This window comes from Jatropha curcas, chromosome 9, assembly GCF_041381405.1.
Source record: "Jatropha curcas cultivar XTBG-Jc1 chromosome 9, XTBG_Jcur_1.0, whole genome shotgun sequence".
Classification (NCBI taxonomy): domain Eukaryota; kingdom Viridiplantae; phylum Streptophyta; class Magnoliopsida; order Malpighiales; family Euphorbiaceae; genus Jatropha; species Jatropha curcas.
The window spans coordinates 21,869,180-21,884,489 of NC_143159.1; the positions used below are offsets into that span (position 1 = coordinate 21,869,180).

At 35.7% G+C, this 15,310-nt stretch overlaps 1 protein-coding gene across 1 annotated transcript; it reads right to left on the reverse strand.

The window, feature by feature from the left end:
* Nucleotides 1-10,741: 10,741 nt before the first annotated feature.
* LOC149493797 (receptor kinase-like protein Xa21) lies at nt 10,742-14,640 on the reverse strand. The gene is made up of 2 exons (XM_089725657.1): nt 11,916-14,640; nt 10,742-11,314 (listed from the first exon to the last, which is right to left on the reverse strand). The coding sequence occupies exons 1-2, from the start codon at nt 14,581-14,583 to the stop codon at nt 10,914-10,916; spliced, it is 3,069 nt and encodes a 1,022-aa protein (XP_089581783.1). The 5' UTR covers nt 14,584-14,640; the 3' UTR covers nt 10,742-10,913.
* Nucleotides 14,641-15,310: the final 670 nt, after the last annotated feature.

Below are 15,310 nucleotides of genomic sequence, written 5' to 3' on the forward strand. Positions count from 1 at the left end.
CTCGTAATAGTCTCAATGAGATGAGTGGTGAGGGAGCTGGTCCATCTCGACACACCGATGGTTCCATTTCAGCAGCTGAGATTACTAAGAAATTGGTAAGAAAAATCCACTTGGAGAATTTTATGTAGCTTCATTATTAAAGCTTTATTATTAAATGTATTTGAAAATGTTTTGCATTTTATGAAATGTATTACAGGTGAAGAAGTTGAACCGTCAGCCTACCTCCATGGAGGTCTTTACATTTACATATACAAAGGACTATGATAGGGTCACATTGATTGATAGGCGTGCCGAGCTTGTTAGAGTTAGCACAATTGAGTACTTATTTTCATCTGAATTTGAATATTTTTGCATTATTCTTATGCTGCTTGATACTATATTTATAAGGATAACTATACTACTGGAAAAGAGCAAGTTACTGCATCTCAGGCTTAGATTAGTGAGCAGCCTACGATCGATGAGTTGCAGCTTTATCTCGAGGCTACAGGAGATGAGAAGAAGAGAAAAGTGTACGGTATTGGTTCGCAAGCTGATATTTTTATACTTGCATGCATAGGGTATCGACGAGTAGAGCCACACCAGTTGAGCCTGAGGCACGTACTGAGGAGATCCAAGATTTACAGGCTCAACTTAAGGCACAGCAGCAATAAATAGCACAAATTATATTGCAGCAGCAGCTCCTCATGGATATGTATGCTCGAGACTGACCTACTGCACCGCTAGCTCCTTCTGCACCGACAGATCACTCTGATCCCCCGGCTTCTTCCACTATGCTCGCTTCTTAGAGTCCTATTACAGATCTTGCAAATCAGACCCCCCCCCAGACTTTTTTTTTATTGTCATGTTTATTTTGTATATATTACAGTAGAATTTGTACAATTTTCTTCGCACATTAATGATAATTTTATTTGATAATTTAGTATTTTTTTCATTACTGCGATTGCTTGTGTGAATTACTTAAATCAACATATATTGCCATTTTTTACTGGTGAAAAATTTTGGTTGTCAAAAACTTCAAATTTATTTTTTTTAATCCAAAAAGAAAATATTGACTACTGAGCGATAGAATAACGACAGATAACAATACTTTGAAAAGTAATTGGAGACAAAAATAGCGACCGATTGGCTACAACAATAGTGACAACTCAGCGACAGCTTAGCAACGGAATGTCAAATATTTAAAATAATATACAGCGACAGATTAGCTACAAATTTAGCGATCGACCTTAGCGACGGAATAGCAACCGTGTCATTTAGCGACCGAATAGCGACTGCTTTATCTTTAATGGAAGTGACTCAGCAATTGTGTTGGCAAACGTAGCGACCGCCTAACGGTCGCTAATTAGCGATGGACTTTAGATTTGGCCACTGTGAATTTAGCAACAAGAAATTGTGCGACTGATTACGGTGGTCGCCGTTCGTTCGATATATTTGTTTCAGCGATAAAAAAAAGAATTAGCGACCTATTCGTTGGTCGCTAAAGAGCATTTTTTTTATAGTGTAAAAGGCCTAGATTTTAAAAAGCCCCATATTTTAAAGTAAACCCTAGATTTTGAATCTAACTATACTAATTACCGTTCAGTTCGCCAGTTTTCACCCGACTTTAATTTGGTTTTCATTGGTTTACATTGATTTTTGAAGCTCCAATTTTTATTATCCAATCCAGACCAGATCATAGTTCACTTTCCAATTAAACCGATCAATCTGGCTAGTCCGATCCGATTTTCAGAATATTGCTAAAAAATAATAAATTAAAGCTATGTAATTTTAATGAAACTAAATATAAAGATAGGTGATTATTTGTATAGTTTAGCCGGTGAAACATTCATGTTGGTTAACCATGAATGTACAAATTCTATTCAACACTTCAAATGAAACAATAATACAATGTATAGGCAAAATATATATTTAGACCTTTGAATTTTTTTTTTTTTTTTTTTTTGTCAACATTGAGCTCTTCAATTTTATTTTTATTAAAATAAACTTTTATTTAACTTTAATTTAACGTGCTGAAATCATAAAATAACCTACTCTCGTGATTTAGTCATGATTTTAGCCCATTAGTCTCTATGACTCCCTTTAAGCCTCAAGAGTTCTGAGTCTGTCTCTAGGTCTAACCCTCAGGTTCAATAGATAGTTTTTCTAATCGTAGATTTCATCGCTCGATCCATCATCTATACATTTAAAATCATACAAATATGAGATTTATCATATTCAAAGGCATTAAGCTCACCAAAATTAAATCAAAATGTATAATCATTAATATAGGAAAATGTCATTTGCAAACATTTTGAACTACTTATACTAACACAATAGTAAAAGAGGTTCTAATATAATATATTGGAAAGCAACATGAGAGAAATTGATATATGTTGGAATTTTAGGGCCCATTAGTGTTGGATCAAGTTAGGATAACATCACACTCGTGCTTCAACATAGCTCTCCTCCACCACAATAGCTTCCATTTTTGTTTAGTGGCTTTAACATTGTAAGACCCTTCTTTTTTTTTTCTCTACTCGCCCAATGTGGGATTCTTTCCTCATTCCTATCTCAAAACTTTCGTGCAACTAGGTTGGACCTAGTTAAGGCCCAATTGCCGCTTGGCACTACATGGGGTGACCCATCTAACTCAAGTTCGACTCCTCTTGGCTTAGCCCTTCGGGTCTAGCGCTCCTTGACTAGCTTATGGGTCCACCTAAATCTGACTCAACTATCTTAGTTCACAGGTTTGGCTTGCTACGGCTCAACCTAGCATGCTTAAATGAGTCTTGGATCTATGGTGGTTTGGCCTTACCACTCTAATACTATGTTAGAATTTTGGGCCCATGAGTGTTGGATCAAGTTAGGATAGCATTGCACTTGGGCTTCAATATAGCACCTCCTTGTGGCTGTAATATTATAAGCCTATTCCCTTTTTTTTTACGTCTACTTGTCCAATGTGGGATTCTTTTACATATTTCATGTTTAAACAATGTTGCATATCAAAGCGCCAAAAACCCTTCAACTTCTCTGCTCGATGATTCTTCTTCTTTTTTTTTTTCCTTCTTCTTATTCTCTCCCTTTGAATAACATTAAAATTCTAATTTATGTTTTTCTAATAAGACTTGTTAAAAAATCTAGGTCTTGAAGCAATCCACTCTTTACAAGTTTACCGGATGGGGTTTAGGTCCTAAACCTTGACTTGAGAATCCAACCATTGATGATTTAAACTAGTGAGTTAGGGTTGAGTGTGATGATGATGAAAGGGTGATCCTGAGTGGAATTTTGAATGAAGAATTCATCCTCTCTCTCTATATATTTTTGTTGGGATTGAATTCTCTCAAGTCTAGATCCTCAACTTGAGAATCAAACAGTTGATGATTTATATCTGTAAGATAGGGTTGAGTGTGATGATGATGAAAGGTGCACCGAACGTTGATCTTGAGATAGCTAAAACTTGGATATAACTAGGTCATACTTACAAATTTTCTCCTGTGTTATTTTCTGTTGATACTTTTTACAATGGCTGAGTGTATAATTTCACCCTTAAACTTTGTTACTTTAATCTTGAAGTATCCTTAACTTTTACTTTAATTTATTAAAAACTTTAACTTATAAAACTAAACCCTTTAAATATTTAAACTTAGAAAATCATTTTATTGAACACTTCAACTGGTAAAATTAGATCCATTAAACACCTATTAAATAATTAAAAATGTGAAAATTATTATTCTAAAAGTTATGCTAGCTACACAATAAAACAATTTTTGCATATTAAAACTACAAAATCCAAAAAAATTACTATTGTTAGCATGGAAAGGTGTATAATATTATCAAAATTTGCAAGTTCAAGTGTACTATATAGGTCATACACAAAGTTCAAAGTGCAACCTAATATACTACTTCATTCTCAACTTTTCAGGTTGTTTTAATTTCACTCTAGAATTAGTTTTGTTCCACAGGTACTCCAATTATGATCTTTAGTAACAATTGTACCCTAACATAAAATTTATAAGTTAGATTTTTGAATATAAAAATATAAATGTAGGAACCATCAACCGGCCCTGGCCAAAACACACATCCCATTGATGGCTATCATCGTCGTCTCTAACTCCATGGGACTCTAAGCACCATTGCCCCTTCATCTTATTTTTTTCTCTCTCGATCTCTATCTCTCTAAATATGCAATAAATTCATATTCTTTATCTCGCATGTCTCGCCCGACCTTGTAGTTCCATTCTAGAATTTGCTTATTCAAGTATAACAAATAATTCAAGCAGCTTTGAAATGGGAAGAACTAAGAAGTTTTGAGAATCTTATTTATTTCTAAGAACAAAATCAGGAGTTTGGTTGTGTATAAACATGTGTTAGTGGTAATTTAGGAAAAGAATTTATCAATTTTAGTTATTATTTGTTGGGATTATAACTGATCTCGAATGGGGCCCGCGGAAAAATACCGGTGGTAAAAGTAAAATAAAATTACTATTGCCACATATATCTCCGATAATTAAATATTGAATATTGACAATCGAATCCACCAGAAATAATAATCACAGTAAAAATTAAATAATTACCGTAAATGCCAGATAAAAAATGAGAACACCGAGATTTACGTAGTTCACCCTTCAACTGTTATGGGCTACGTCCACGAGACAAAAACTCCGAATAATTCTTCTACTAAAAATAGTAGGTACAAAAAAGAGATTACAAAAATAGTGGCACTCTAAGTGTTTCCCAAAAACACCCCAATAATTTCCTCACTATTTTCTCTCTTTCCCAATTTTAGGAACCCTTTCCTAAAATTTTATACACTTTTTTTATATTTCTATTCTATTTGTTTTTGTATATTTGAGAGGGATTCACTACCTCTATTTGTAGGAGAGGTTTGAGAGAGGATTTGAGAGAGCCGTGCATTACCAATGCACGGCACTCCGTTTTGTCAAATGGCATGCCAACCTTTGAAAAAAAAAAATCAAAAACGTGTTTTTGATTCCTCTTTTTTTTTTTTTTCTTTTCAAACTTGTGTGGGTCCCACTTGTCGGAGGGACCCCACAATAATTCTCCCCCTCCCGACTATATGGTGGGACTCTCCATTCCTGCTGCTTTCACACACAGTTCGAATTTCTCCTTCGGAACGACCTTTGTCAATATATCTGCAGCATTTCTGTCTGTGTGGATTTTTCGCAACTGAAACTGCTTCTCTTCAATGGCAAGTCTAAGCCAATGATATCTAACATCAATGTGTTTCGTTCGTGCATGATACATAGTATTTTTGCTCAAGTCTAATGCACTTTGACTATCACAATAAACTATATATTCTTCCTACTGCACTCCCAATTCTTGAAAGAATCGCTTTAACCAAAGCATTTCCTTTCCTGCTTCCGTTGCTGCAACGTACTCTGCTTCAGTCGTTGATAACAAAACACATTTCTGTAATCTTGACTGCCATGAAATAGCTCCCCCTGAGAATGTAAATAGGTATCCTGATGTAGATTTTCTTTCATCAAGATCACCGGCCATATCTGCATCTGTGTAACCAACAAGTGCAGACTTTTCACCTCCAAAAGTTAAACATAACTTTGAAGTTCCTCTCAGGTATCTGAAGATCCACTTTACTGCTTCCCAATGTGTCTTCTGGGGATTTGTCAGAAATCGGCTCACAATGCCAACTGCATGAGCGATATCTGGTCTCGTACACACCATTGCGTACATCAAACTTCCGACCACTGAAGAATATGGAACATTTAACATATCTCCTTTTTCTTTCTCTGTTGATGGGTAGGATTTCTTACTCAACTTTAAGTGAGCGGCAAGCGGAGTGCTAACTGGTTTAGCATTTTTCATATTGAACCTCTCTAGAACCCGTTCAATATATTTTTTCTACGATAACCATAACCTGCAAGACTTTCTGTCTCGAATAATCTCCATTCCGAGAATTCGCCTTGCCGATCCCAAATCCTTCATGTCAAATGCTTTTGACAAATCACTCTTTAACTTGCTAATCATGTTTGCATCTGGTCCAACAATTAGCATATCATCAATATATAAGAGAAGGATGATAAATTTACCATCAGGGAATTTCTAGACATATACACAAGGATCTGCATCTGTTCTTTTGTATCCTTGATTCACCATGAAAGAATCAAACTTTTTATACCATTGTCGCGGCGCTTGTTTCAACCCGTACAAGCTCTTCTTCAGGCGACAAACCATGTCCTCTTTTCCCTTGACCTTGAAACCTTCTAGTTGTTCCATATAGATTTCTTCCTCTAGATCCCAATGCAAGAATGCGGTCTTTACATCAAGCTACTCTAACTCAAGATTCAAACTGGCTACTAGTCCTAGCACAACTCGAATAGAACTCATTTTCACAACTGGTGAAAAAATCTCATCAAAGTCAATACCTTTATTTTGAGTAAAGCCTTTGACGACCAATCGAGCTTTGTATCTCACTAGGTTACCATAATCTTTCTTCAGTTTGTACACCCATTTGTTCTTGAGTGTTCTCTTCCCTTTTGGAAGTTTCACCAGCTCATACGTGTCATTCTTTTTCAAAGAATTCATCTCCTTTTGCATGGCCTTTGTCCAACAATCTCTGTCTTTGCAAGATTGCACATCATGGAAGCTCTCTGGCTCCCCCTCATCAGTAATCAAAATGTAATCAGAACTAGGGTACCTTGTAGATGGTTGGCGTTCTCTAGTTGACCTTCTTAACTGAGGTTCAACTCCTTCTGGTGGAATGGGGTTCTCTGGCTCCCCCTGCTCAACACCCTCTGCATCACTGTTATCATCTACAATTGTCTCTTGATCCCCTAAGACTGGCTCTTCTTCTTCTTCTTGTTCTGATTCTGGCATTCCTCCTCCTGTGGCATCATCTGTAGGAATGCTTCCTGGTGTAATATCAATAACACCATCACTTGTGGATTCTTCACAAGTTGTATCTGCCACGATCTCATTCTCGTGGAATACTACGTCTCGGCTCCGGACAACTTTCTTTTTCATTAGGTCCCATAACCTATAGCCAAACTCTTCATCTCCATAACCAACAAAAGTGCAAGGAACTGACTTGTCATCAAGCTTTGATCTCTGCTCCTTTGGATCATGCATAAATGCCTTGCAGCCAAATACCCTCAGATGAGAGTATGAAATATTTCTACCTGTCCAGACCTTCTCCGGGATATCAAAATCCAGAGGTGCTGAAGGTAGTCGGTTGATTAGGTAGACAGCAGTATTGACAGCTTCTCCCCAAAATGGCTTAGGTAAGTTGGCCATTTTGAGCATGGATCTGACTCTTTCAATAATGGTGCGATTCATCCGTTCAGCAACGCCGTTGTGTTGAGGCGTACCAGGAACTGTCTTTTCAAGCCTGATACCGTGCTGACTACAGTAATCTCTAAACTCCTTAGAGATATACTCACCACCATTATCCGTGCGCAAACACTTCAATGCCACTCCACTCTCCCTTTCCACCACCGCATGGAATTGCTAAAAGTGCTTGAATACTTGGTCTTTTGTGCGCAACAAATATATCCATGTTTTTCGCGAGAAATCATCAATGAAGGTAAGAAAATACATACTTCCTCCAAGTGATTCTACTTCCATGGGACCACATACATCAGAGTTTACCAACTCCAACATGTTGTCTCTCCTTCTAGAGCTTTTCAAAAATGAGACACGATGTTGCTTCCCAAATAAACAATAATCACAAGGGTTTATTTTACCTTTGGCTAATGGTATGAGGGACTTCTTAGCCAACATATTCAACCCTTTCTCACTAACGTGCGCCAGCCGCCTATGCCACAAATTTGGTGAAGCATCATCTGCAACTGTATTCAGTTGTCCCGCACATATTATTGCATGCGTCTTATATAGCGAGCAACATAATTTTCCTCTCGCCACCACCAAAGATCCTTTGGTGAGTTTCCAATTACCGCCACCTGTATGATGGTGATACCCTTCCTTGTCCAGTACACTCATAGACAACAGGTTCAACCGAAGATCGGGAATATGTCTCACATTTTTAAGTGTTAATGTGCACCCGACACTTGTCTTTATGCAGATATCACCGATTCCCACCACTTGCGAGACACTATTGTTTCCCATTTTAATAGTGCCAAAATCTCCTGCTTTATAAGTGGAAAAGTATTCCCTTTTTGGAACACAGTGGTATGAAGCACCGGAGTCTACTATCCACTTAGTATCTGCATCTCCAACATGACAGCAATCTGCATCATGAGTGACTAAGGTCACCTCACCATCTTCTCCTGAGACTGTAGCAGATGTATTTCTGTCATTCTCCTGTCTTCGGTCTGCATTATCCTATTTGAGTAAACGACAATTTCTTTTGAGATGACCCTCCTTACCGCAATGGTAACACTTTCTCATCTCTCTGGACTTGGATCTACCACCTGACTTTACATGCCTTGGACCTCTACTCTTGCTCTGGCCCCTATTCTCTGTGACAAGGGCTTGAGAACTAGTACTGGCAACATCTCTTCTTCTTAGTTCTTCATTAAGTAGTCTATTCTTTACCATAGACATCGTTACCACACCATTTGGAGTTGAGTTACTTAATGACACCACAAGAATATCCCAGCTATCCGGTAGAGATCCCAACAGTAGGCACGCTTGCATCTCGTCTTCTAAGGACATACCGCTAACTGCTAACTCAGTTACGAGTCCTTTAAAATCGTTCAGGTGTTGTGTAATTGATCGTCCCTCTGACAGCTTCAAGTTCATGACTTTACGCATTATGAAGACTTTTCCTTGAGCATTCGTAGCATCGTACATATTCTCTAATTTCTTCCAGAGAACTTGGGGATCTTTTTCATTTCTCACATGGTTGTACAGGCTAGCACCTCTCCATTGGCGTATTGTACCCAATGTCTACTTTTTTAATTTCTCCCACTGCCATTCTTTCATTTCTTCCGGCTTTGCACTGTCACCTTCAATTGGATCGTACATATCTTTACAATTGAGGTAGTCCTCCATTCTGGATTTCCACATTGAATAATTCGAATCTGTCAATTTGATCATTGCCCCGTCGTTAGCCATGTCGAATTCTGAATCTGACAAAATTTTACTATTCACGAAATTCACTATTTACGTGAATAGTAACTTTGTGGAAATTGACAGAATTTACCAACCAAAGGCTCTAATACCAGTTGTTGGGATTATAACTGATCTCGAATGGGGCCCGCGGAAAAATACCGGTGGTAAAAGTAAAATAAAATTACTATTACCACATATGTCTCCAATAATTAAATATTGAATATTGACGATCGAATCCACCAGAAATAATAATCACGGTAAAAATTAAATAATTACCGTAAATGCCAGATAAAAAATAAGAACACCGAGATTTACGTGGTTCACCCTTCAACTGTTATGGGCTACGTCCACGGGACAAAAACTCCGAATAATTCTTCTACTAAAAATAGTAGGTACAAAAAATAGATTACAAAAATAGTGGTACTCTAAGTGTTTTCCAAAAACACTCCAATAATTTCCTCACTATTTTCTCTCTTTCCCAATTTTAGGAACCCTTTCCTAAAATTTTATACACTTTTTGTATATTTCTATTCTATTTGTTTTTGTACATTGAAGAGGGATTCACTACCTCTATTTATAGGAGAGGTTTGAGAGAGGATTTGAGAGAGCCGTGCATTACCAATGCACGGCACTCCGTTTTGTCAAATTGCATGCCAACCTTTGAATGGTTGGCTACCAACCTTTGAAAAAAAAAAAAAAAAATCAAAAACGTGTTTTTGATTCCTCTTTTTTTTCTTTTTTCTTTTCAAACTTGTGTGGGTCCCACATGTCGAAGGGACCCACAACATTATTATGGTCATTGAAATGATACATTTGTATTTGTTGGACTATATTTACTGGATTTTTAAGATTATTTAAATATTTAATATAATTATAATTCTTGGTGGAATAATATTTACTCTTCTTGCTTCAAGTCTTTATTTACTTGGATCATTGCAACCTAAACATCACTATCATCGTTACAACAACAAAAATAAATCCAGCCTTCAATAACAGCTAAGTTGTTAAAAGTCAATGTAACAAAGGCTTCATCTATATCAGCAGTGATAAACATGGCCTCACAGTTGAGTTGTGCTTTACCAATTCAACGATACAGACCCTAGAACTTCAAAATTAATTACCCACCTAAGAGAGATACAAAACCCACAATAGGCAAAAACCATCTGAAGCTAGAAATATAAAGAGGAAGAAATTAATCGAGCAGAAGAAAAGAGATTGAGATGCACAAAGACAGAGATAGAAACTGCTATCGAGCGAAAGGAAAGTGATAAAAAGATATAGAGAGTGAGATGGGTGTAGTAGAGGAAAAGAAAATGACCTATATCGAGCAGAGTTAGGTCTTGGGTTAACGTAATGCAAGGCAGTTAGGTGGGTCCTGCGTTTATATTTTTATATTTAAAAATTTACCTTTAATTTTATTTTAGGGTGCAGTTGTCACTGAAGATCATAATTGGGGTGCCCGTAGAACAAAACTTGTTCTATAGTGAAATTACAACAAATGGAAAGGTTGAGAGCAAAATAGTATATTAGCCCTTTAAAGTGCCACAGGATTCAAGTTACAAAGTTCAAGAGTGAATTTATGAATTCGGCTTTTTTACGATACTAAAAATTGAAATAGGGATTTGAAATAACTTTTGTTGCATAATTGTTGCTCTTAATAAAAAAATAATTGAAATAATGTAGTAAAATGATTTTTCCTTACGAATTCAAATTATGTCAACACATCTTCAACCATTGTGTTTGAAAATTCAATTCAAATATAATTTGAGTTTTTACTATAATGAAGTTCATATCTTTCACATTTGATAGGAAATAAATATTATTTTGACGTACACATCACAATTTTAAATTACCTATATTTTATTTGTAAAGTTAATTCAGTACTAATAGTGAGAAGTACTTGGACCTCCAATTTGGTAGGCATTCCTTCGCTCTTGCTTTAGCTTTCTCTTAAGATAATTGCCCTTTATCTTTTGCAATTCACTTATTGCACTTTGCATTTCTATTCTTTCTCCTGGTTGTTCCATTGAACATGCAACTCCAATTTTTAGTATAGAGATGATGATGCCTTCCTCAATACTCTCTCTTCCCTCTTCAGATAGAATTCTTGGATCCACAATCTCCATTGCTCTATAAGACAAAGATCTCTCAACAAAAATACGAAGATTTAAATCATCTTGAAAAGTATCATCGGTTGGTCTCTTTCCTGTAAACATTTCCAATAATAAAATCCCAAAACTATATACATCTCCCTTTATTGATATCCTGCCACCCATTCCATAATCTGCAAATAGATATAGTATATTAATATAAGACACAACATCTAGCATGATGCATATATATATATATATAGTATAAACAATCTAGATAAAGCAAAAAAATGAATTACAATACTTATTAGCAAATTTGGCACATAATTTGCAGGTCACATCCCTTCTAACTAGTTGGTCATTTCATTAATTTTTTACTAGTTCCATAATATTTGTCACATTTGGAATTTCACGTCCTTTAAAGAAACCATTGAATTTGTCTAAGTTACAAAAAATTATTGAGTAAATTGACTATATTACCCTTAATTTAATATTAATTCTCTAAAATAACCATTAATTTGAAGTAATAATTATTGGTCATATATAACGGTAAACATGGAAAAAAATTTTATCACTTATTGAAACCACAAATATCATAGGTATTTTGGAACAATCTATTTTCTTAAATGTAACAAGCATTATGGAACGGAGGTAGTAGCTCTTTTTCTATTAGTCTACAAAATTTTTTTTAAAAAAAAGATTTATATTTTTTTTAAAAAAAAAATTAAATGTGACTAAATTTGCATTAGTTTTGTTGCATTCTTTGAACCATACTAGGTATTTGAAAGAGTATACCTGGAGCAACATAACCAATAGATCCTTTAATAGCTGTCGAACTGCTGCTTTGATACGGTTGAACCTCATCAGATATTGTGGAGATAATTTTAGCCAACCCAAAATCTCCAATATAAGCAGTCATTGCTTCATCCAAAAGAACATTGCTTGGCTTTAGGTCACCATGTATGATTGTTGATGAGCTTCCATTATGAAGATACTCTATTGCAGTAGCAATATCAATGGCGATGTTTAATCTATCTATTAATTTAAGATATCTTATTTCTCTTCCTTCTACATTCTCTTCATGCAACCATTTCTCCAAACTCCCATTGGCCATGAATTTATATATCAAAGCTTTAAAATCATTACCTTCGAAGTTAATGCTAGAACAGACACTCAGCAGCTTCAAAAGATTTCGATGCCTTACATTTCTAAGAGCTTGGCATTCTGACAGGAAACTGTTTGGAGCTCCTCTTCGTTGCAGATTTAACACTTTGATGGCCACTTCTATTCCTATCTGCTCAAGAAATCCTTTATAGACAGAGCCATAGCTACCAACACCAATTATATTTTCTACCGAGAATCCATTTGTTGCTTTGAAGAGTTCTGCATATGATATTCTCAGAAATTGGTATTGGAATGATGGTATAGAAAGAGTCATCTTTCGAGGATTTCTTTTGCAATACCAAATAATTAACAAACATATCAAAAAAGCCAGAAATACTCCCACAACCAAAGGGATTATTACTTTCACCACAAACGATACTTTATTCTTGGAGTTGGGGGGAGGACAAAAAGGCAACTTTAATTCAGTAATACCTCCACAGAGACCATTGTTTCCTTGTAGTGAAACTGCACTTGCATTTAGAAAGATTCCACGTTTTGGAACCTCTCCTTGGAGTTGGTTAAAAGATAAATTCAAGAACTTGAGCCCATCAAGCTTCATTAAAGAATTTGAGATTGATCCTGAAAAATTGTTGCGTGAAATATCTAGCTCTTTTAAACCTTGTAAAGCACCCAGTACCTCCGGTATCTCTCCCCCGAATGAATTCCCTTCAAGATGAAGTTGCTCTAAGCCTGAACACTTGCCAATAGTATTTGGAATAATACCAGATAATTTATTATCTGATAAATCCAATCGTGCAAGATTTTGGAGCAAACCAACTTCTGATGGAATAGAACCTGAAAGTGAATTAGCAGATAAATCGAGAGAAATTGAAAGGGAGGGAATGCCAATAACCTCTTTGGGTATAGAACCCGAGAGATTATTATGAACTAGCTCCAACTCAATCAAGTTACGACAATTGCCAAGACTTGGAGGTATACTTCCATGAAGATTGTTGAACCCCAAAAAGACACGACTCAACAAAGATAAATTTCTAATTGAAGATGGAATTGTCCCTGTAAATTTGTTGCTACCCAAATCCAACATTTCTAGTTGTTGAAATTTCCCAAAATCAGTAAGTAAAGGGCCAGAGAAGTAATTATCACCGAACAGAAAGAACCTCAGATTGATGAGGTTCTCAATACCCAAGGGAATGACATTATGTAACTGATTATCTGCCACAGATAGAAAATATAACTCTTTGGAGAGATTGGCTATGGAAATGGGCGCAGTCCCTTTTAGAAAATTTTTTCGAACATCAACGAGCTGTAAACTAGAGCAATTAGTTAGGGAATCAATGAAACTTAAGTCACCTTCCAGGTAATTAAAAGCAAAGTTTACAAATTGCAGAAATGGCAGCTTTCCAAAATCCTTGGGAACTAAACCAGAAAAACCATTATATTCGAAAGAAATCTGTTCAAGCGCAGAAGCATTTGACAATGAAATTGGTACAAGTCCAGTAAAACTGTTGACTGAAACTGCTAGGGAACTCAGCTTTGGAAGGGTAAAGCCTGTATCAGAAGGGATGCTGCCATTCAATTGATTATCATTCACTTCAAATATTTCAAGATTAGAGACGTTGAAGAGACCAGAAGGAATCTGACCAATTAGATTGTTTTCTGCAAAATTCAAAATCATCAAATTCCAGAGACGAGATATCTCCTCAGGAATCTTTCCGTGCAACCTATTTCTTAGCAGATAGATTTGCCAAAGAGATGAGAGATTTCCAATGGAAGGAGGAATGCTTCCTGTCAGGAAATTCTTGGCCAAGCCTAAAGCTTTAAGCTTTGGTAAAGAGCCAAGCTCCACAGGTATATTACCAACCAGCTTGTTGTCAATGAGATCAAGATTCATGAGTTTTGAACAATGGGATAAGTTGGTGGGTATATTACCTTGGAATGAATTGTTGCTAAAGTAAATACCTTGAGCGCGGCGTAGATTTCCAATCTGTTGTGGGATTTCACCATGGAAGCTGTTGTTTTCTAAATCAATAAGCCTGAGAAAGGAAAGATTTCCTATATGTGGCGATAGAGATCCTACCAGGCCTTGTGATCTCAAGTTCAAGGCTGCTACTCTGTCAGGATGCCTCCGACTACAAGAAACGCCATACCATTGGCAGAAATGTAGGGAATTATTCCAAGAACTGAAGATTTGAAATGGGTCTTGTTTTATGGCGAGTTTAAAAGATATTAAAGCAAGTCTGTCAGTTTCATTTTGAAAGCAAGTGATTGAATTGAAGAAGCACAAGCAACAGCACAAAAGAGCTGGGATGCCATAAACGGAGCAGCGCTTAAACGCCATAGCTACTTTAACAACATCAACAATAGTTTAGAATGTTAAGTTGTTTTGTTTCATTAATGGACTGTACATGAAAAATGGTCCACCAATTTTGCGAAAGATTTAGAAATTTTGTGAAGTAAATTGGTTGACAAGAAATAGAAGTCCAACGTAAATTGAGAACTAGAAGAAAAAGACATATTTAAGTATTTTTATTTCCTTTTATATAAAAATGAAAATCAAATAGTATGATTTTTCTATAAACCATGAGTTTGATAAATGCATTATAATTCATTAATAAGACGAAGAACAAACTCATTTAACTATTGAATCAAATATTATGAGTAATTGAGTTAATGTTAAATCTTATTTCCTTCTTATTGTGGCTCTTTGGTTAAATTGGGTGGGTAGCAACTAACAAAATAAAATATGTCAGCTTCTGTCTTGACAATCCATTGCTCTAACCAATTGATCTACCATTTCAAGCGTATGCATATCTATTTAATTAGTTTAAATTTTTGGATTAAATAATTTTATCAAACGGCAATTTTTAAAAGAAAAATATAATGAAAATTAAATAAAATTTTGAATACAATAATTTTAATGTAAAACATCGTGTTTCCTACTCCCTTCATCTCATAATTTTTGTCTTGGTTTAAATCGCACATAGATTAAGAAAATTTAGTTAATCTAGTTAAACTATAATTTTTGCTTTGTTGTTTCCTAATATTACATCCGTTCCTAAATACTT